Source organism: Barbus barbus (assembly GCF_936440315.1).
Source record: "Barbus barbus genome assembly, chromosome: 14".
Classification (NCBI taxonomy): domain Eukaryota; kingdom Metazoa; phylum Chordata; class Actinopteri; order Cypriniformes; family Cyprinidae; genus Barbus; species Barbus barbus.
The window spans coordinates 20,253,114-20,275,012 of NC_136742.1; the positions used below are offsets into that span (position 1 = coordinate 20,253,114).

General features: G+C 38.6%; 3 protein-coding genes across 7 annotated transcripts; 1 reads left to right on the forward strand and 2 right to left on the reverse strand.

Annotated features, from left to right (window-relative positions):
- Positions 1–2,972: 2,972 nt before the first annotated feature.
- LOC306879784 (acetyl-CoA acetyltransferase, cytosolic-like) lies at positions 2,973–7,552 on the reverse strand. Its single transcript, XM_079432970.1, has 9 exons — positions 7,338–7,552; positions 6,470–6,604; positions 6,136–6,317; positions 5,941–6,058; positions 5,713–5,856; positions 5,052–5,174; positions 4,798–4,952; positions 4,437–4,547; positions 2,973–4,175 (listed from the first exon to the last, which is right to left on the reverse strand). The coding sequence occupies exons 1-9, from the start codon at positions 7,384–7,386 to the stop codon at positions 4,005–4,007; spliced, it is 1,188 nt and encodes a 395-aa protein (XP_079289096.1). The 5' UTR covers positions 7,387–7,552; the 3' UTR covers positions 2,973–4,004.
- Positions 7,553–7,785: 233 nt separating this feature from the next.
- On the reverse strand, positions 7,786–14,296 carry LOC306879785 (pre-mRNA-splicing regulator WTAP-like). 5 transcript variants are annotated; one of them, XR_013785034.1, is made up of 8 exons: positions 14,094–14,296; positions 13,330–13,367; positions 13,178–13,233; positions 13,028–13,086; positions 12,772–12,899; positions 11,059–11,964; positions 9,095–9,249; positions 7,786–8,993 (listed from the first exon to the last, which is right to left on the reverse strand). XR_013785034.1 is itself a non-coding variant. In XM_079432971.1 (8 exons), the coding sequence occupies exons 2-8, from the start codon at positions 13,357–13,359 to the stop codon at positions 8,332–8,334; spliced, it is 1,269 nt and encodes a 422-aa protein (XP_079289097.1). In that variant the 5' UTR covers positions 13,360–13,367; positions 14,094–14,267; the 3' UTR covers positions 7,786–8,331. The 5 variants fall into 5 exon arrangements, 3 of the variants coding, with proteins under 3 accessions (XP_079289097.1, XP_079289098.1, XP_079289099.1); XR_013785035.1 differs by having other exon boundaries at positions 11,047–11,964; positions 14,094–14,261; XM_079432971.1 differs by having other exon boundaries at positions 11,786–11,964; positions 14,094–14,267.
- Positions 14,297–15,256: 960 nt separating this feature from the next.
- On the forward strand, positions 15,257–20,271 carry LOC306879786 (superoxide dismutase [Mn], mitochondrial). Its single transcript, XM_079432974.1, has 5 exons — positions 15,257–15,843; positions 17,989–18,191; positions 19,172–19,288; positions 19,402–19,581; positions 19,874–20,271. Exons 1-5 carry the CDS (start codon positions 15,815–15,817, stop codon positions 20,017–20,019), a joined length of 675 nt encoding a protein of 224 aa, XP_079289100.1. The 5' UTR covers positions 15,257–15,814; the 3' UTR covers positions 20,020–20,271.
- The last annotated feature ends 1,628 nt before the right edge of the window (positions 20,272–21,899 follow it).

The window sequence follows — 21,899 nt, forward strand, 5'->3', positions numbered from 1 at the left end:
TCTGGCAGTGCCCACACATTCAAACAGCTGCTTGCTTTGTTCCTCCAGCTCTTTAGCAAACCCCACGTAGATGGCAAAACATCTCTCAAGTCCTGTTTCAGCATCTGAGAGCAACACAGAGCACATGATGATGCTGGATTTGCATTGTAGGACTTTAATATAGATAATATAGATAGAAATATAAATATTTTGTAACAAACATGTTGACTCATTTTTGATTGATTTAATGCATCTAACTGAAAAAAAATATATATCTTTTATCATAATAAAATGATTATCATATTTATACACCATGGTATTTAGATTGCACTCAAATCTACTTCAAATATTACCATAATATTATCATAACATTTTTGTACATGGATCTCCAACCAAAGGTATATTTCTGGTCTGTACTTCATACACAGATATTAAGCACGTGAGTAAATTAGGTGAGACTGGCGAGCACCTGTCGCCTGTCTGCAAGCCACTTATCCTGCAGTGAAACCATCTGGCAGGTCAAACACTTAACTGCGGCGGAGGGTCGAACCCCATTAGTGGAGTTTGATGCACTTCACACAGAATGTGCATCATCCATACCTCAGCGAGTCTCAAATGAAGGAGAGCGTTCTCTGTTTCCAACTCCAAAATACACTCCTCATTACTCTGAAATGAGAAAGAAAGAGAGGGCCTTATTGTTATGAAACTACACAGAATAGATGTAATAATACAATGTATTTTTAAAATAAAAATGATTCAAGTAAAGTAAATTTCAAAATTTAACTGATCATCAGATCATCACCTGTGGCTGTGTCTTAAAATCATAGTGAGTTATTGCCTACCTAGACAACACATCTGGGCATCATTCGAATGAGCCTACAAAACACAAAATGCTGTCTAATCTAGGTCAGCAGCTCTCTAGGTTTTAAGACACAGCCATCCCTTACGAAAAGACAATTATGGCGGCTATGGTACACATGGTATGGGATAATTTTTGACACAGGCCTATAGACCATGGTACTGAATAATTACCCTATTCATAGCCTATACCAAGGTATTTACATAGTATTCAAATGCACGCCAAAGAATACCATAGTATTACCAAAGTACACTCACCTAAAGGATTATTAGGAACACCTGTTCAATTTCTCATTAATGCAATTATCTAATCAACCAATCACATGGCAGTTGCTTCAATGCATTTAGGGGTGTGGTACTGGTCAAGACAATCTCCTGAACTCCAAACTGAATGTCAGAATGGGAAAGAAAGGTGATTTAAGCAATTTTGAGCGTGGCATGGTTGTTGGTGCCAGACGGGCCGGTCTGAGTATTTCACAATCTGCTCAGTTACTGGGATTTTCACGCACAACCATTTCTAGGGTTTACAAAGAATGGTGTGAAAAGGGAAAAACATCTAGTATGCAGCAGTCCTGTGGGCGAAAATGCCTTGTTAATGCTAGAGGTCAGAGGAGAATGGGCCGACTGATTCAAGCTGATAGAAGAGCAACTTTGACTGAAATAACCACTCGTTACAACCGAGGTATGCAGCAAAGCATTTGCGAAGCCACAACACGCACAACCTTGAGGCGGATGGGCTACAACAGCACAAGACCCCACCGGATACCACTCATCTCCACTACAAATAGGAAAAAGAGGCTACAATTTGCACGAGCTCACCAAAATTGGACGGTTGAAGACTGGAAAAATGTTGCCTGGTCTGATGAGTCTCGAATTCTGTTGAGACATTCAGATGGTAGAGTCAGAATTTGGCGTAAACAGAATGAGAACATGGATCCATCATGCCTTGTTACCACTGTGCAGGCTGGTGGTGGTGGTGTAATGGTGTGGGGGATGCTTTCTTGGCACACTTTAGGCCCCTTAGTGCCAATTGGGCATCGTTTAAATGCCACGGCCTACCTGAGCATTGTTTCTGACCATGTCCATCCCTTTATGACCACCATGTACCCATCCTCTGATGGCTACTTCCAGCAGGATAATGCACCATGTCACAAAGCTCGAATCATTTCAAATTGGTTTCTTGAACATGACAATGAGTTCACTGTACTAAAATGGCCCCCACAGTCACCAGATCTCAACCCAATAGAGCATCTTTGGGATGTGGTGGAACGGGAGCTTCGTGCCCTGGATGTGCATCCCACAAATCTCCACCAACTGCAAGATGCTATCCTATCAATATGGGCCAACATTTCTAAAGAATGCTTTCAGCACCTTGTTGAATCAATGCCATGTAGAATTAAGGCAGTTCTGAAGGCAAAAGGGGGTCAAACACAGTATTAGTATGGTGTTCCTAATAATCCTTTAGGTGAGTGTATATCTCTACTGCATAATAACATGTAGAGATACTTTTTGTGGGTGGCATCACACAAAAACAAGACGAATATGGTCACAGGCCAAGACTAGAGGTCTGGTAACTTTTATATTATATTATATAACAATGTAATATAATATTATATTCTATTTCTAAAATTATTATCGGCTCAAAAAAATAATATAGCAATAAAACATAACGACAGTAGACATGTCTGTAAATCAAATGCAATCAAAGCGTCAAAACATTATTTACCAGCCCGCCTGTTCTTTGACATTCAGACATTATAAGAGGAAACTCACCCGTACTTAGTGCTCTAGAAGATGGACTTCATGTGAAAAAGTCTCGATTAATAAAGAGCGGCATTGTGAATGAGAGTCATAACAGAAAGTTAAATGAAGCACTTGTTGTTCAGTAGGGACAGTACATGATGAGCTCGCGAGGTCTGTCAAAGGTGTAATCCGATTACCTGCCTATTTGGCGTCGTCCTGTTCGGTGCTTTCTTATCTATATTTAACATGTCATATGTAGTATGATCCTGTCTGTGCATTTATTAACTATGTGGGCTTGATATGTGCATTTTGACTGGTTTAAAACCCAACAATCTGTACCACACTCACACTGATCAGGCCGATGAAGAGATCAGCGCCATTGAGATTAGGTGCCCTCTACTGGTTACTTTATTAATTGTCACATTAATAATGCATAGGTTGAAGCCACAATTAATGTAAACTGATTTAAACAGCTGCTAACTGCAACATTTCATGAGGTTAATATATATTTTGCTGAACATCTAAAAAATATAGCATCATGAATGACAAAATGCTGAGATTTGCTAAATAACCACATTACTTTATATTAGAAATACATGCAAAAATAGTAAAGAATTCGAACATGCATTAACATTTTTAGGTTAAAAAAGTGGCCCAGTTTATTTGCATTCACTGTAGGACACAGGGCTCTCCATTAAATTCTTTATTAAGCAGTACGATTAAGAGTACAACGCAGGCTAAATATGTAAACATCTTTTCCCCTGAGGTATAAATTAACATTGGGAGAGAGTATTAAAAGCAGACTATTGGAAGCACAGGATAGAGGCTAATTTTGCCTTTTTGGCACATTTGACATTTTCTAAGGCAGTTTTCTATTGCACAGTGTAGACAGGTCTTATCTAAATACTAGGTCCAATTTACAATCTGCAGCAAACAGATCGACTCCATTCAACTGATGGATTAAATCACACAACTCAACATGATTTTCATAACTCTATCCGGTTATCATTGATATGCTTGTGGCAGACCCAGTTTTAATACCAATAAAAGCTCTACTATAAGAGTAAATCAGCAACCATAGACGATTAACACAGAAAAGGAATGTCTTAAAAGCTGGTATACAATAAGTCCTCTTTATGTACCATAAAATCACAAAAGACTGAAGGGAATACATTAGTGTTAAGTGAAAATGCCTCAGATCCAGTGTATATGATGATACATTAGAATAATTTCACCAAAATTGGCCATATGTGAATTTTACTACAGGTTTCCCTTCCTTTACAATATATATAAGTACTGACTTGAGTATGTACTTGCTTTAGTCTCATCATAGCCTGTTAAGGTACATGACATTTAAGGGCTGATTAATAGCACACACGATAACAGTGTGGAAATAATTTGCCTATTTCAGCAGTACTCAGCGCTTATTCTCTCTCTACACACATTGCAATACCCATCCCACCTCCTATACACAATGAAGCAATCCCTTTCCGTCCCCCTGTCCTCTGAAGCGCATGAAGCAGGGTCACCAACACTCTACAGCCAGACGTACCGAGGGGATGTCCGAGAGAGATCGCCCCTCCACACACATTCACCTGAAGGAACAGAGACAAATGAAGTGGTAAATTAACTATAAACTAAAAGAATGGAAAAAATTAGACAGATGAGTATTTGTCTTTCCATAAATATTATTATTACATTTAGGCAAAGAATGGAGAATTCTTTGCCTTTAATTTAGGCAAAGAATGATATTGCAATCTTGTTACTGTGGCACAGAAATCATTGGGTAACTGTGTCAATATAATATTGTGTAAAGCATGAAGCAAAGTATTTATAAAGTGGAAGAAATAACCCACCTTATCAGGGTTTAAACTGAGCTCCTTTACCACTGCAATGGACTGAGCAGCAAACGCTTCATTTATCTCAAACAGATCAACCTCATCCAGCCTCCATCCGGCTTTATCAACCTGGTTAGAAAGCAGATACAATTCACTTTAAAAAGCTAGCCAAATTTGTTGTAACAATAAACTGGCAAGGACTGTAGCCAAAAACACATATATTACATTATACTATATTATGAACCAAATTCTAAATCTGTGTTTTTATGGAATTATATCGGTCCTCTAAGTTCTATTTCAGGATAAGCACTGATTACAAGAATTCATTCTTCATTCATGTGGATGAATTAGGCCCTGTGATGACTCAACAGATACTCACAGCTTTTCTAATGGCTGGAATTGGCCCTGTGCCCATGACTGAAGGGTCAAGGCCTGCCTGAGCCCAGGACGTGATGCGTGCCACTGGTTTTAAGCCTCGTCTCTGGGCCTCTGATTGGCTCATGAGAACAGTAGCTGCAGCTCCATCATTTATGCCTGGAAAAAACCAATGGAAGAAAAATTACTGTTACTCTATGCAGTGAAAATGACACTTAAATTATGTCATTATTGAGTGTCAAAGATGTCACCATTTACCTGATGCATTGCCAGCTGTCACTGTACCAGAACCATCCTTCACAAAACAAGGCTTCAGTTTGGACATAGCATCGATATTACTGCCATGCCGCGGAAACTCGTCAGCTTTGACCTCGACTGGACCTGATATGGTAATAATAGGTTTATTTGAATTTATATTCAGTGTCATCAGAGATAAATACAAACTTAAGGAGATACAAACATTCCACAAAATAAAATCAGAATTTTTGTTATTTTCAAACTTCATTTATTAGAATTTAGAATCTGCATAAGATATTAAGACTTGATTTCAGAATGTGCACCTTCGCAATTTTTTATGGTTTTCACAAAAATATTAACAGTACAACTGTTTTCAACATTGATAATATGAAATGTTCCTTAAGCACCAAATCAGCATATTAGAATAACATCATTAGAGTGATGAAAAGTGATTTGACAATTTTACTGGTTTTACTGTATTTTTTATAAAATGAATGCAGCTTTGTGACCATAAGAGACTCATTTCAAAAATGTAATAAAAAAAACCCACATATATATATATAAACCAACCCCAAACTTTTGAATGATAGTGTTTAAATATTTATTGAGATACTGAAAAATAAAAAATAATATATAAATATTAAAAATGAAATCATATTTCTGAATACAAAGAGCATTTTACCTTTCCTAGAGGGAACAGTAACTGGCACAATCTCCTGGTCAAAATATCCAGCCTTCTGAGCTGCTTCAGTTCTGTTCTGTGACGTCACAGCAAACTGGTCCTGAGCCTCACGGGACACCCCCCACTGCTTGGCCACATTCTCAGCTAACACAGACACATGACCAAAACTAGATCAGTTTCCCAATTAAAGGACACAAAAAAGGTAGGTAGTCCGTTTTAAGAAAATACCTGTGACTCCCATGTGGTAATTGTAAAAGGCGTCTGTGAGTCCATCAGTCAGTATAGAGTCCTGCAAAGTAGCATCTCCCATCTTCACCCCTGACCTCATCTGCACTATATGAGGAGCCTGACAGACAAAGTGCTGCATGGTTATCATCACCTGTTACTTAAAGATAACAGAAGTGCCCCTTACAGCTGTCTTACCTGGCTCATGCTCTCCATGCCTCCTGCTACTACTATAGTGGATTCTTTAGTCATGATGGACTGAGCACCAAGACACACAGCCTTTAGGCCAGATCCACAGATCATCTGACAGCTCCATGCTGGCACTGAGTATGGGATACCAGCAGCAACACTTGCCTGCCGGGCAGGATTCTGCCCATGACCTTAAATAAATGTAGGAGAAGACTGTCATCCACAAGTGAACTTGAGCTTTGTGCATTACTCTCATTGATGAGCTCTGTATTTATATGGTGGTTAGTAGGCCAAGTTTTCTACATGTAGTCAAAGTTCTACAGTCTTTGATGTAGTGCTATACCTGCAGTGAGGACATGACCCATGATGACCTCTGAGACGTCTTCTGGCTTTACATTGGCCCTCTTAAGCACATCTTTAATGACTAATGTCCCCAAATCATTGAGAGGTATACTACTAAGGGCTCCATTGAATGATCCTGTCAATAAAAAGCAAAAATATTGATACTTTTGTTTCATCTAAATAATATAACTTATGGAAGAAAGCAAAAAGGCAAATGAAGCCATATTGCCCATATACTGCTTTTATCATGTCAAAATCATAAAGAGCATGCATGTAAAAATAAATAGACAAAAAAAAGGAATCTTAACGCTGTTTCTAATTTACTAAAGCTATGCTGTTATTTCATTTGACTATTGGTATTATTTCCATGAATAAAAGTTAATGGTCAGAATTAAAAATAAAAAAGTATGTATATATGAATGATAATGTTTTAGCAAAGGTTTATCTGGATGACCAATCAATAACATTTCTCCAAGCCATGGCGCTACAATAAATGAACCAATCAGAGCACGAGAACACTGATGAGAACGCCGAGCAACCAATCAGAGCAGCTTTTCTTCTGCACCACAGTGAGACACTACACGAGCATTAGCTAATTAAAATAAACACATACTTTGACGATATACAACTAAAGCAAACAGACTCTCTTTCATCGGCTTAATCGCGCAGATTATTATTTGTTTAGCTCAATAACTCAGGAGTTAGTGATACATGAAAACGTTCTAGTATAATGTCAACAAGCTGCCTCAGGATCTTTTACAGTCTATGCTCAGGATTCACTGCCGTTTGCAGCTAACGTTACAAAGAGGTGCTCAGCATCGTGTGGAAAATATCATCATAATATGATACATGACATTTTGAGAGCTTACCTATAGGAGTCCTTGCGGCAGAAACAATAACAATCGCATCCGTGTTCATCTTTGCTGTAATGCTGGTAGGTTCCTCGTTATGTGTCCTGTAGGCTAGCTCGCTCTATATATGCAGGCTGTTAAGAGCCTCCTACTTCACGCTGTCTCATTCATTTGAGAAGACGAAACTAGCATCATAACCGAGATCTGCGAGTCTAATGCATTGGTTTTATTTCGGTGTTGCGCCATCTAACTGTGTGGATGTCTAACAAAAGACAGGAAAACTTGCTTTTGCATACTAGAACTCACTAAAAATCTGTTTGATTAAAAAGCCACTTTACAGTTTCACTAAATACACACATTTAAATAAATTTTACTGATTAGGCATTAAATCGATGACATGTTGATAAACAGATGGAATGGTTTTGATAGAATTTATTCAAAGCAGAAAATCAAAGCAAGGTTTGAATCATATTAAAATTCTTTATTGATATTTGGTCAGTACATGAAAAGGATTGAAATCAGAATTTAACAAGATACATCTCAAAAAACTACACACAAGTCAAAAAAAAAAACGTTTTCTCTCGTCATGTAGAGGAACAAAAAGAAAAGTTCAACATCAGGAAACTAAGGACTGTCTGAACTTGCAGTTTCAAGACTTAATTGAGCATTGATACATCACACGTAGCTAAATGATTTCCGAGATCTAACAAGTGAGCAAATGAACAGCACAGAACCAAGTGTTCATATTACTTTGACAGAGGAAAAATGGTTTAAAAGTCATTCATAAAAAAAAAAAAAAAAAGAATTCAAATATACAAACTCAATGTTGCTCATTTTACAAACGTAATCAGTTTTGAGCATGTCACAAATGCACTGAAATAGGTTATGATGGAAGGTCGGGTAGAAAACAAAAGTGATGCATTTGACCATTTCTCAAACAAGAACTAACTGGCCTGAAGTGTGTGATTTCCTTTTGTCGTGGTTAAAAAAAAAAACTGAAACTTTAAGAATGTTACAAAACAGACCCTGTGGAGGCATTGGAGGTGTTGGTGGCAACTGTTGCTGCAGACGAGTCCAGGCCATTCTGAGTACTGTGCCTCATACCCGCAGTCCTGCTGCCTTTGGAGACAGCAGCGGCCTCATGGGGGTCAGCATTGGAGTCTGTATCGTTCGAGTGCTGGGTCACTGACGTCTCGCTGCCTGTTGGTGAGTCCACGCTCTCATAGCCTGCACTTAGTTGAGTCATGTACCCTTCTCCACCCCTCTGGCTCGCTGCATCTTCTGAGTGGTTGGACTGTTTTGACATGCCACCATGAGTGGGGCAGGAGACAGATGGCGATGGTGGGTAATCTTCATCTGCGCTGCTCGCTTCCCTATACAGACTGGACCCAGATGCGCCCCTCTGAGATGAGCTCCCGTTGGAGGGTCCGTTGGACACCCTTCCACAGTCTTTCGCAACATTTGAGCAGGAGGAGTTTGCAGGTTCGCTTTGAATGGAAGGTTCAGAGGCCGCTGAAGGCGAAGTTCTGCTTGGACCAGCTCCGCTAGAAGTGCCTTGGGAGTTCAACTGAGACAACTGCTGCCTGGTTTCCCTCAGCTGCTGCTGAAGAACCAGGATGGTGCTCTGCATGCCCTCCACCTCCTCATCCAGCTGAATGATGAAGTCATTGAGCTCTGGACCACACAAAATGCACAGGTACAACAAAGAGTGAGTTTAAAGTCTATAAAAACAAACCATGAATGGAGTTAGATGAATGGAGAGAGGTTTGGCTCACCATCTTGGCTGCTCTTGAGCTCTTCGCTGTACTTCTTCTGCAAGGCAAGCTCGGCCTCCAGCTGGGCAATGCGCCCCTGAGACAGCTGCCTGCCCAACTCCTGATTCTCCTGGATCAGCATGCGACATTTCGCCATCAGCTTCTTACCAGTCTGGCTGCAAGGGAAACAAGTCTAACATCACATGATGAACATGGCCACAGGGTCGACACAAGTGGCCACTGCATTTACAAACTGGGTGGTCACTTTAGCCAACCAGAAACAGCTTCCAACAAACTCTCCAATGGCCACACTGGTCTTCAGCCTGGTAAATATTGTTGACCAGCAAAGTATGTTTACATGCACTTACAAAAATGCAAAAGAAAGCGGTATTCTGAAACTAGTAAATGCAAACAATGAGGTTCAATACGACTGAATTTCTGCAAGAGATTGAGCCTTAAGTGATCGAGTTCTTATAGCTTTTTAAAGAGTGCATGTGAGTGGAAAAGATCAGACAACTAAAAGTAACAAAGTAGTAGGAAAGCAAATTACCAATCGTGCCACATGTATATGCAGTTAAAAATGCACTGCTAACATGACACGTGTAAATGCAACGGCATTTTGGCAGCTCACTTGCAATAAGCAGTTTTTCCTGGTGTGCATGTAAACATAGTCAACGACAATCAAGAAAATCAAGTAACAGTTCAAACAATTCTGGGAAGAGATGGTTGAACAGTTATCAGACCAAATGAAGTTAAACCAGAAGTACAATACATCTGAACATATGTAGTATGGAAGCATTCCAATAGGCCATTGCACAAGTTGCCAAACCAAGTTCATATAAAAATCTAAAAGCAAAGATGATCACAGATCCAATGAAAGTACCTACCTGTTAATCTAAAAACCAGCTATGAGCAACCAAGCAATAATAAAATCAATTGAGACTTAATGTTATTGTGACTGGTCTTGTACTAAATGACAGAAGGTTAAAAAAAAAAAAAAGTGCTAGAAATTTTCCAGACAATAGACAACACAATTTCTTGTATTATCATTGAGATAAAATAACTGCAAAGCTGGATGTGCCAGTGCACTTAATTTAAATCAGCAGCATATTTTACTCTTCCATTTAAGGTTAGGTAAATGCAACCCACATCTCCTGGAAAACTCTGAGACTGTAATGATATATGATATAGTGTATAAAGATGTATTCAGTACCATTAAACTTTAATGAATTGAATGGTCACTAGGGTGCTTTGGTGCCAAATACAGTAGTTAGTAATACTACTGTCCTCAAACTAAATGACTTGGAATCGTTTCAGAGAAAATGCTGGCATTTAATATAAAAAGCAGTTTGAGGTTAAACGTGAGGTCAAATATAGAATATTTCCTTAAACTGGTTAACCATCTTTTCTGGGCAACCTGCTGCAATGAAATCTCTGATGAATTATATAATGCCACTTTAGAGCAGACAATATTTCGAAAGACTTCGTAACAAAGAAAATTGCCTAACCCAAATTGTTTTCGATCTCTAAAACTATTCTTGAATCACTCAGATTGTAAATGCAACTATATCGTTAAAATGTAATAAATGCTATAAAATATCTACAGAGCAAAAAACCTGCAATAGAATTGAACGTGACCCAAGGGAAATGAACAAAACCACTGAAATCCTCACTGGGTGACCGCAAAATAAATAGTGGATTAGAAAAGGTACACAAGATAAATACAAATATTATACACAAACATTTAAACAGCTTGAATAATTTCCTCTAACACACATTGCACATTTGCATTCACATTGAAAAAAATAAATAATTATGTTTGCATCTGCAGCAGCGCAACAGCCAATTTAAGATGATTACCAGGTCGGTCAATTAATTTGGACCACACTGCTGTAAATGCAAGGTGCATTTCCAGAGCAAAAGCAAAGTATAATGTTACGAACACAAAAAAGAAAGGGTTTGAAACACTGTACCGTATGTCGCACCTGTGAGATGAACATATACCAAAGTCTTTGCAGATCAGAAAGTCTGATTCCTCCCCCAAAGTCTTACTTCATAACAAAGGCTTCTGCCCCAAAGTCTTAAGATTGCTTAACTCCTCCCCATTTCATTGCATCACACTACATTCCCACCTCCCTGTGTTAACATTCTAGATTCTTAATCAGAGTCTCAAGGCCTCTACGATGGAGTTTAAATGGGGCCATATTCCTCTGCAACACATTTAGTAGGGCCATGTCATTTTTTAAATGTTCAATCAGTGATCTTTAAACTACAGTTCAATCAGCTCCAGAGCCAACGCTTTGCTCAAGTCTTTCATAGGCCGCCTTTTTTGTTACAGGAAGCTTTCTAACATGGGCTGGAAGGGGGCGTTTCCGACGTGACCACCTCTTCAGGAACAGTCCCGATTCCTTCAGGCTTCTGTACCATGAGGGGTGTGGGGGGAGAGAGAAAGCTGAAACAAAAGTGTCACCTGACCAAAACTGTTGTGTTTTGCTCTGAATTTACATTACGGTATTTGTAATAGCAGGGCAATACGAAAGAAAAATGTCTTTTGTTCTGAGCTTTGGCTTTAAAGTCTGAGTCTCGTTGTGAGCAAAACATTTCAGTCTTCCCCCACCATTATCTGCACTCCTGCAGAGGAGAAGGTGGGGGGTGAATCAGGAAAGTCTTGACTTTTTGTTTGGAGGGGGGTGGGGAGTTATTTTAGTTTACCTATCAGGTGTAAATTTCCAGGCACTCAGTTCATTTTGGGCTTGCTCCAGTTTGTCTTTAGTCTGTTCCAGTTCAGCCTTCATTTTGAGGAAAAATAAGTTGATGGCTGGGTCCACCATGGACGATCTCAGCTGAGCCGCACTCGGTTGCTGGACTTGCTTCAGGTACTGGATTTGGGTCTGAAATGTAAGAGAGACCATTAAAATCTAAGCATGTAAAAAAAAAAAAAAAGACAAATATCCATGTGAATGTAGGCATGTGACGCTCAGTCTGTAAAAAAGAACTCTTCAGCTTTGAAGCTAGTATACTATTAAGTAACGGTTTAAAAACAGGACCTTTACATCAATTGGTTAATAAGTATATATTACAAGTATTACAGTATGTAATGTTTCATTAATAAACAGTAGCTTAAACAGGCAAACTGTGCTTTGGGTTCCAAATCTTAAAATAAGAGCAACGAAAATCTAGATAGGTTAAAACTTCAAACTTTCATTTGTACCTGCAACAGCTGTAAAAATGAGTAAAACTGATGCCTGACTCGAAGCTGCACTCGAATGTGCAATTCTGTGGTCATCCACTATCCCACATTTTCCACCAACATGCATTTGTTTTACTTTTAGTGGGGTGTTCCCATGTTGAAATGCTGGAAGCAATATTCTAATGTCTGCATATGTACACCAAATTTGATGAATTACAGAGATCATTTGCATAATAAACATTAGGATAAAGATTTGACTGAAACACAACAGCAGCTATTACTCAAATAAATATTCACAGATGCTTCACAAATACAACTAATGTGTTTAAAATCTTAACACTTCTAATCCACTTTCATTTAAATACTACATCCACATGCTGTGGAAATCTAAACCTCTACTACACTCCAGCAGAGACACTAAATATCATTCAAGCAAGCTGACCCAGTTCCTCCAATAAGAACGGACCATAAAGCAGAAGTAAAAAAGGAGACATAATAACACACTTACTGTACACTCTTGCATTTCCTGCTCTTTAGTAGCAAGCCTCATCACCAGGATGTTTTCTCGGCGTGCAGATTCCTGCTGTTGCTGCTTCAACTTCTCCTCAGACTCTTTCAGGCCCGTCACATCATTGGCTGCAGACATTTCAACGTAAAAAAAGATGCATTACTTCTAGACATTTCATTTTCTGCACAGCATTACACCTAGTACTTAAACCACTCAAGATTTAATTATTCAGAACATCTGAGATGTGCAAACTTACAGTTTAAATCTGCATATTTTGTCTCAAGCATCTGGACATAAGTTTCCTGCTGTTTCCACCTACACCCGGAACGAAACATCAGTTTTACAATCTGGAAAGCTTCAATGTGCATACTCTTAAAGATTATTGGACAACAGAATGGCTACACACCTTGTACACAGCTCCTCTCGAGTCAGGGTCTTCATGTCAGATTCACTAAGGCGAACCTGCAAGGACATAAAAGGGAAATAAAGACTTATAAAGAGACCATGTCGGCGGAAAGGTACTCATATAATCAGATTAGACTGGGACAATGAGCTCACCTTCTTCGGGAGAGGTTCTTCATTGGTCATTCTGATCTCTGTGAAAGACAGAAGTGGACAAATCATGATCAATATGAAGCACAGACCTAGAGACAGTGGCGTGGATTTCACACGCCTACACATGTGCTATTACAAATACAGGCCACCAGGCGAGAGATTCGCTTGCTTTTACATCAACGCAACAATTAACAGATACAGGGGAAGAATTATCCTGTTTATATCACTTCGCAGTCGTGCATTTAAAAAACAAGTAAGCGTAAAAACGTTGCGACAATTAAGAAAAATTCAGTTGCTCGTTTAAAAACGAAACTGCTCAACTTAACAGGGAAATGCATTTCATGCATCTTCGTCTCCACATTTCACCTTTTATAAACGAAATAGCAACCTAATCTTATCAGCCTCCACAGAATTTTTACAGTTACCTTATCTTTGCGCGAAAAAACAATAACCTTATCTTCCAGGGGAAACGAGTTTAAAGAGTTGACATGCTAAACGGTCTGCGCTGCACACCACCGCGCCATTCTCATACAATCTCATGATGCTCGTTTCTGTCGGGGAAATGTGAAGCTTACGTAGCCGACAATGCATGTTCATCTTAAAATAAAATCAATAAAATATCGCCAATAGACGTGGAGTAATAAAAATTTGCCGGCGCCTTCTTTGAGCAGTTTCGCTGTCACAAAATGGCGGAGAAGGAAGAGACTCTCCCTCTCCGAGGAGCAGCACTTTATCTGAAATAAGAAAATGTAACCTTTAACACTTACCAGACCCGATTCACCTCGACCAGAATGACGCGTATTTCTTCCAATATGAGCTCTTAAGCAGTTATTGTAAATTATGAGTTTCTCTGGAGGAGGAAAGGCTACGTTTATGATTTAGACGGAGGGGACTGCGGCCGCCATGACCAGCGTGCGCGCGATGTTCAGCAGCATAGCATCAGTGTGTTCGCACGAGCGCTGACGAGGAGGAGGAGCACGAGCACGTAAACGACGCAATGTTGCCATGTTGGGCAAGTATAGGTCTCTGCAGCAAAGTAATGGGAGTTACCAGATCGGGGCGTTTTTAGACCATGTGTCCTGATTGGCTGACGTCATAGTGATGGTAGGTTTAGGGGTGGGGTTAGGTAAGGGGGATCATTTTGTTTGTATGATTGAGAAACTCCCAGCAGTTTGAAAACACCCACAAATTCAGAAACGCCCTCTTTTACTCTGCAGAGACCTCAATCTCATGTTGGGGGCTGCTTCATAAATCAAGTTTACCGAATAAACCAGGCTTATTTCAGTTAGTCTGATTTATTGTCATTTGAGTTGGTTCAAAATAAGTCAGACTAACTGTTTATTTGGTAAACGTGTTTAATGAAACAGCCTTCTGGTCTCCATCAACTGATAGTTATACCGAGTATGCACAACTTTTAATTAAAAATATACAAAATGCATATAATAGAAGTTCATAATATAATAAACCAAACAGGACATAAGGTTATTCACTTGATAAACTGTTAATAATAATAGTAGTAGTAGTAATAATAATACTTGGCTTATTACAAAAATTGTCGCGTTGTGTTATGATTGACCCTCATAGCACAAATAAAGTGTGCCTAATATATGTGTCACATATACCCACATACTGTTCGGTCACATATATGACATTATTCATTTCTTTACTTGCTTTGGTTTATATTCCTCCTTTAGTCCCAGGGGCTGTTTCATAATTCAAGTTTACCAAACAAGCCAGGCTTATTTCAGTTAGTTCGACTTATTTTGAACCAAATAAATTGACAACAAGTCAAACTACCTGAAATAAACCTGGTTTATTTGGTAAACTTGAATTATGAAACAGGGCCCTGGGTTTGTGCTCCCCCAAAGTGATCATTCATTTTTGGTTTGCCTTTTAGAGCTTATTGCGTGTTTCTTTCGCGGGATCTGGCAACACAGACATATTGCTACTGTTCTCTTTAACATGTTTACCAGATACATCCACGAACCTGTGCATTACGTCTGAGCTAACTATATTTTCATGCCACATAAGAGGGCTTGTGTAATTCTTAACCCACCATCGGATTTTCTTTTGGGATTATTTCCGTTTTAATCCACATTGAACAATTAATTGTGCTGTAATGTGAGATATAACAACATTCACTGTAAAAGTAAGGCCTAGAATGACTGGCTGAATTATGCCAGTTGGCACAGGGGGTGCTCGTTTTTTTGTTTTTTTTATTTACCGTCTTTAATTTACACAAATCGTCTTCATCTGAGATATATAAAAAAAAAAAAAAACGATCTGATCTAATATTTTACTCGTAAACAATGTGTATTGTGTAGTCTATGAACAATGACAAAAAAATAAATGTTTTTTTGTGTCTCACCCCTATTTTGAAATAATGGTACGCTCCAGTCCAAGTTGAAGTTGAAATTTCAAGGGCAGGCTGTAATGGAGAGAGCTTAGGTTTGTGAAGTGTATGTGTCGCTGTTTGACGGACTAAAGCATGCTGTGCAGAGTCGGATATATCCGCAGGTAAAGATAAAGTCTGAATAAGCTCTCATATTGTGTGATGCTAACTGAATAACCAGGCCTTTTAAATTATTAAATCAAAGGCGGTAAGAATAAACTGCGCACTTTTATGTTTGGTCGAGCGACCAGGCTAACAGCATCAAACTGTGATAGTTTGCGTAACTGATATTGCGAGTGCAATTTCACTCGTTATTATAGATATGTGTTGATTTAGAGTTTTGTACATGAAGTTGCATTTAGCTACCCCCGATTTGAGGCTGCCAAACAACAGCTTAGCCTGTTATAAATATCTAATCCATTAATTATGTGTACAGCTAGATTTTATTTGAAATAACTGTAACGTTACAAACCTTTTGGGACAATAGTAGTAATAAACCTTATCAGAAGACACTGTCAAATCAGCTTCACTATAGCTTTGGTGGAAACAGGCCTACTCAAAAATCACACTTACAGGTGCATCTCAAAAAATTAGAATATCATGAAAAAGTTCATATGTTGTTGTAACTTATTTCAAAAAGTGAAATTTTCATATATTTTAGATTCATTACATGTAAAGTAAAACCTTTCAAAAGTTTTTTTTATTTTAATTTTGATGATTAGAGCTTACAGCTCGTGAGAGTCAAAAATCAGTATCTCAAAAATACTACAATATTTACATTTGAGTTTCAATTAATGACCATCCCTACAGTATAAATTCTGGGTATCTCTTGTTCTTTGAAACCACAATAATGGAGAAGACTGCTGACTTGGCAATGATCCAGAAGACGAACATTGACACCCTCCACAAAGAGGGTTGGTCACAGAGGGTCATTACTGAAAGGTGTGGCTGTTTACAGAGTGCTGTATCAAAGCATATTAAATGCAAAGTTGACTGGAAGGAAGAAATTGGGTAGGAAAAGGTGCACAAGCAACAGGGATGACCGCAAGCTTGAGAATACTGTCAAGCAAAGCTGATTCAAACACTTGGGAGAGCTTCACAAGGAGTAGACTGAAGCTGGAGTCAGTGCATCAAGAGTCACCACGCTCAGACGTCTTCAGGAAAAGGGCTATCAAACCACTTCTGAACCAGAGACAACGTCAGAAGAATCTTACCTGGGCTGTGGAGAAAAAGAACTGGACTGTTGCTCAGTGGTCCAAAGTCCTCTTTTCAGATGAAAGTAAATTTTGCATTTCATTTGGAAATCAAGGTCCCAGAGTCTGGAGGAAGAGTGGAGAGGAACAGAATCCATGTTGCTTGAAGTCCAGTGTAAAGTTTCCACAGTCAGTGACGATTTGGGCTGCCATGTCATCTGCTGGGGTTGGTCCACTGTGTTTTCTGAAGTCCACAGTCAACGCAGCCATCTACCAGGAAATTTTAGAGCTCTTCATGATTCCTTCTGCTGACAGGCTTTATGGAGATTTCATTTTCCAGCAGGACTTGGCACCTGCCCGCACTGCTAAAGGTACCAAAAGCTGGTTCAATGACCATGGTGTTACTGTGCTTGATTAGCCAGCAAACTCGCCTGACCTGAATCTATGGGGTATTGTCAAGAGTAAGATGAGACACCAGACCCAACAATGCAGATGACCTGACCTGAAGGCCGCTATCAAAGCAACCTGGGCTTCCATTACACCTGAGCAGTGCCACAGGCTGATTGCCTCCATGCCACGCCGAATTGATGCAGTAATTCATGCAAAAGGAGGCCCAACCAAGTATTGAGTGCATAAAAATGAACATACTTTTCAGAAGCCTGACATTTCTGTTTAAAATATGCTTTTTTTTTTTATTGATCTTATGTAATATTCTAATTTTCTGAGACACAGAATTTTGGGTTTTCATTATCTGTAAGCCATAATCATAATCAAGCCATAATCAATTCACTCTGTGTAATGAATCTATAAAATATATGGGTTTCACTTTCTGAAATGAGTGACAAAATTTTTGACACCCACATATGATAATCCCTTGCAAGATTCCCCCTTTGTTATATATAAAGACACTTAAATATTTTAATTTTTAAACTGCTGTCATGTAGCAACAATCCCATGAGAGCTTACCACATTAATTCAACATATCCTGCCAAATTCTTGCAATACTCTGATTGCAGTGCTTATTTACTTCATATCTTACCATATTTAATAGTTTTTATTTATTGTTGTCGATTCCAGGTGCGCTGCCACCTTGAACCCCATCTTGGGAGCTGTGGCCTCCAGACAGAAGCACGCACTGCCTGACCTCCCATATGACTACGGTGCACTTGAGCCTCACATCTGTGCTGAGATTATGCAGCTTCACCACAGCAAGCACCATGCAACATATGTCAACAACCTCAATGTCACTGAGGAAAAATATCAAGAGGCGCTGGCAAAGGGTGAGAACAAATTAGATTTTTACTTTTTTGCTGTCCTTTTTTATTGTTGTCAGATAGAACAGTGGTTTTCTAGGTAAAATTAGACTGCCCAACACCAACAGACATCTTAGGACTTGGTCTGGGTGGTCAATCACTTCATATTACCTTCATTAATGTTCTAAACTGAAATGTTACTGCACAAATTCAAGCAAACTTGTGCACTAATCTTGGGTATATTTTTCCTGGAAAAGAAAATAGAAGACTTAGTCGACAACTCTGTTGTAGCTGGACAAAATAAGCATTTGATAGGAGAACGATAACATGATGGGAATGCTAGTACACTTTTAAGTTAACCTCCTTTACATACATCTGTTGGTTTTTCAATTGACAGCCATTGTAGGAGAAGTGGTGAGCATGTCACACAAAGCAGTCAAAAACTTTTTTTTTTTTCTTTTTTTTTGATGACTAAAGCTCACAAGTCACTTTTTTCATACCAGTGTTGTTAAGTAAAACTATTTAAATTATTTTCATTAATTTAAATAAAGCTAAAGTCAAATAAAATGTATATTTTAGATGAAAATATGAATATATAAAAATGTAAACAAAAATTAGAAATGCTGCCTGGCAGCTAACTAAAATGTTTTACGTACTAAAATAACAAACAAACTTCAATATTTAACCAAATAGGAACATTAAAAAAATAATAATAATAAAAATAACAAATGCACATAACAAAATTGCTAAAATATAAACTAAAATTAAAAGCCAGTTCAAAATATTTATAAATGCTAGATTAGTATATAAATAATATTGAAAATACACTGCTTTACACCTCATTCCCTCAATCATTTATAATATAGGCCATTATGTTTCATTAATGGTTCAGTAGTAGCATTATAAATGTTAGTTTACTTTTACTAAAATCTTAGGACTTAGCATATTATTTGAAAAGTCTTCATTGCATATAACAAGTATTTAGGTTTGACCTTGCTGTGTTACAGGTGATGTGACAACTCAAGTCTCCCTTCAGCCTGCACTGAAATTTAACGGTGGTGGCCATATTAATCATACCATATTCTGGACAAATCTGTCACCCAACGGTGGAGGAGAACCACAGGGTAGGAGGCATTATACACATGAATAGATGTTGAACATATACTGCTATTTCAATTGTCATTTATGAAGCATATAATTGTATGTGAGGAGTCTGTTTTTTTTGTTTTTTTTACAGGTGAGCTGTTAGAAGCCATTAAGCGTGACTTTGGCTCATTTCAGAAGATGAAGGAGATGATGTCAGCTGCCACAGTGGCTGTTCAGGGCTCAGGATGGGGCTGGCTGGGCTTTGCTAAGGACAGTGGAAGACTGAGGATTGCTGCTTGTGCAAACCAAGACCCTCTGCAGGGCACTACAGGTAAATCTTCCACAATGAATAGTAGAGAATAGATCTATTTTGATAGTAAAGGTATGAATCCCCAGAGTTCACATTGTCATTTTTCATACACTTTTAACAAGACCCTCAGTGAATACACAAAAAAATCTCCAATTTATTCACAAGAGTCATCCATGTATATGTAGCAGTTGTATGTATTTGTTAAGGTAAAGCCATATTCTGGTAGACTCCAAAGAGAAAGAAGTCATCTGTTTTTAAAGTTGTTAAAGTCTCTGAACTTTACTATACTCTCTTTCCCTTTTTAAAATTTGAGGTCTCATCCCACTACTTGGGATAGATGTCTGGGAGCATGCATACTATCTCCAGTACAAGAATGTTAGACCGGACTATGTTAAGGCCATCTGGAATGTTGTGAACTGGGAGAATGTCAGCGAGCGTCTCCAAGCTGCCAAGAAATAAATTGCACCACACTTGGGGAGGGAAAAAAAGGAACACAGTGTCTGTTTAGACCTTCGAAGCGCACAAATAAACAGACCACATTACAACCACCAAGCCTAACTGAGACTCTAGAGAGGTGGTATGGTTCTTGTTCATTTTCCATGCAGAACTGTGTGTTGTAACTCATAGCTTGCTTTATCGTGGAGTCGAAATCAAAGAATATGTACGTTAATGCTGTCAGTAAATTCAAATTAAAAGATTGTTTGAACATGGTCTTTGTGTTTTCTTGATTTCTTTTTTATTTATTTATTTTTTTAAGCCTAAATGACATTTATAATATTAAACATTATTTTAATATATTTATTTTAACATTACTAATATAAAATATGAATAGTATTAAAATATTGTATTAAATTATTAGTGACGGGACATACGCCCAAGTATGGTGACCCATACTTGGAATTTGTGCTCTGCATTTACCCATCCAAAGTGCGCACACACACAGCAGTGAACACACACACCGTGAACACACACCCGGAGCCATTTATAGTGCAGCGCCCGGGGAGCAGTTGGGGGTTCGGTGCCTTGCTCAAGGGCACCTCAGTCGTGGTATTGAGGGTGGAGAGAGCGCTGGACATTCACTCTCCCCACCTACAATCCCTGCCGGCCCGAGACTCGAACTCGCAACCTTTGGATTACGAGTCCGACTCTCTAACCATATACATGACTACATTCAGACTTTCAGTCCTGTTATAGCCAAGTTGTAACTGGTGTCTGATATTTAGAATCGGATACGCTCAATAAATAAGTCAATAAACAATGCAGGGTTGGTACAAAATAAAAACAATTAAAAAAATCCCAGTGGATGGAGAAGTCATATCAAACTGTCATGAATTGTGTTAAAAGCATGTCATTCAGTGCAGTGGAACTGGAAATTGTTAAATTACTTGGCTCTTTTCTTTTTAATAGACTGACAACAGATGCTCTCAGTGTTATTCGTTTAGAACAGGTCATGAAGTGTTTTCTTGTAGGAACAGCAGAGGGTGCCAAATACCAGCAGGTTTAAAAGTGTAAAGAGGGCTTTGCAAGAAAGTCTAGATAACCAGACTTGAATGGATTCTGCAGTGAAGAAACTATCTGCCATAACTATTTTTCCACCAATGGAAAGTGACTCTAGTGGTCTTTTGTTTTGGTTTTGTTTTGGGGTTTTTTTTGGAATTTGATCAAAAGTGCCCCTCATGTGGCTTTTTTTATTTTCAGTTGAGAATTAATATATTGACACCATATCACCTTGGTTTTTAAAACACTTTTACACTGTTTCCAGTGTGCTTTTTGGCTGCTTTGTGTATTTATCTATTCATTTATAGTGTGAGACCGCAATTCACAAGGTGTCCAAAGCGCTTGCGCACACACTTTGGAAATACAGTGGCCAAGTCAAACGGAGTTTAAAGCAAGTTTCTTTTTTTTGCTTCATATTTTGTTCTGGCATGCTATGACCATGTGCTGACATTCTCTTTTGAAAAGCATTTCAACTGTTCTTTCCTTTAAAATTAAAATACAGAGAAAATTATGATGGCTTTAGAGTCTTCTCCTCCTGTAATGCACCTTTATTCTTTTGCTGCAGGTTTATGTATTTTCTTTTTGGCGATATTGCATTAGCAGTTGACAGTTTTCCTTTTGTTATGGGCCAGACCAAGCTTTTTGATCCAGAGGACTTCCTTTGAGTCCATGTGTTTGGTGCGGTTTGAAACTTTTATTAACTTGGAGCCCCAAAAACATGACCCGTGAGGCTGTTGAACACAAATTGAGTTTCATACACCCACTCAACCCTTTTCGAGTATGATTTCTCTCACTGACATTCCCTTTCTGCACCAATTAAATTCACTCTTAATGAAACGTGA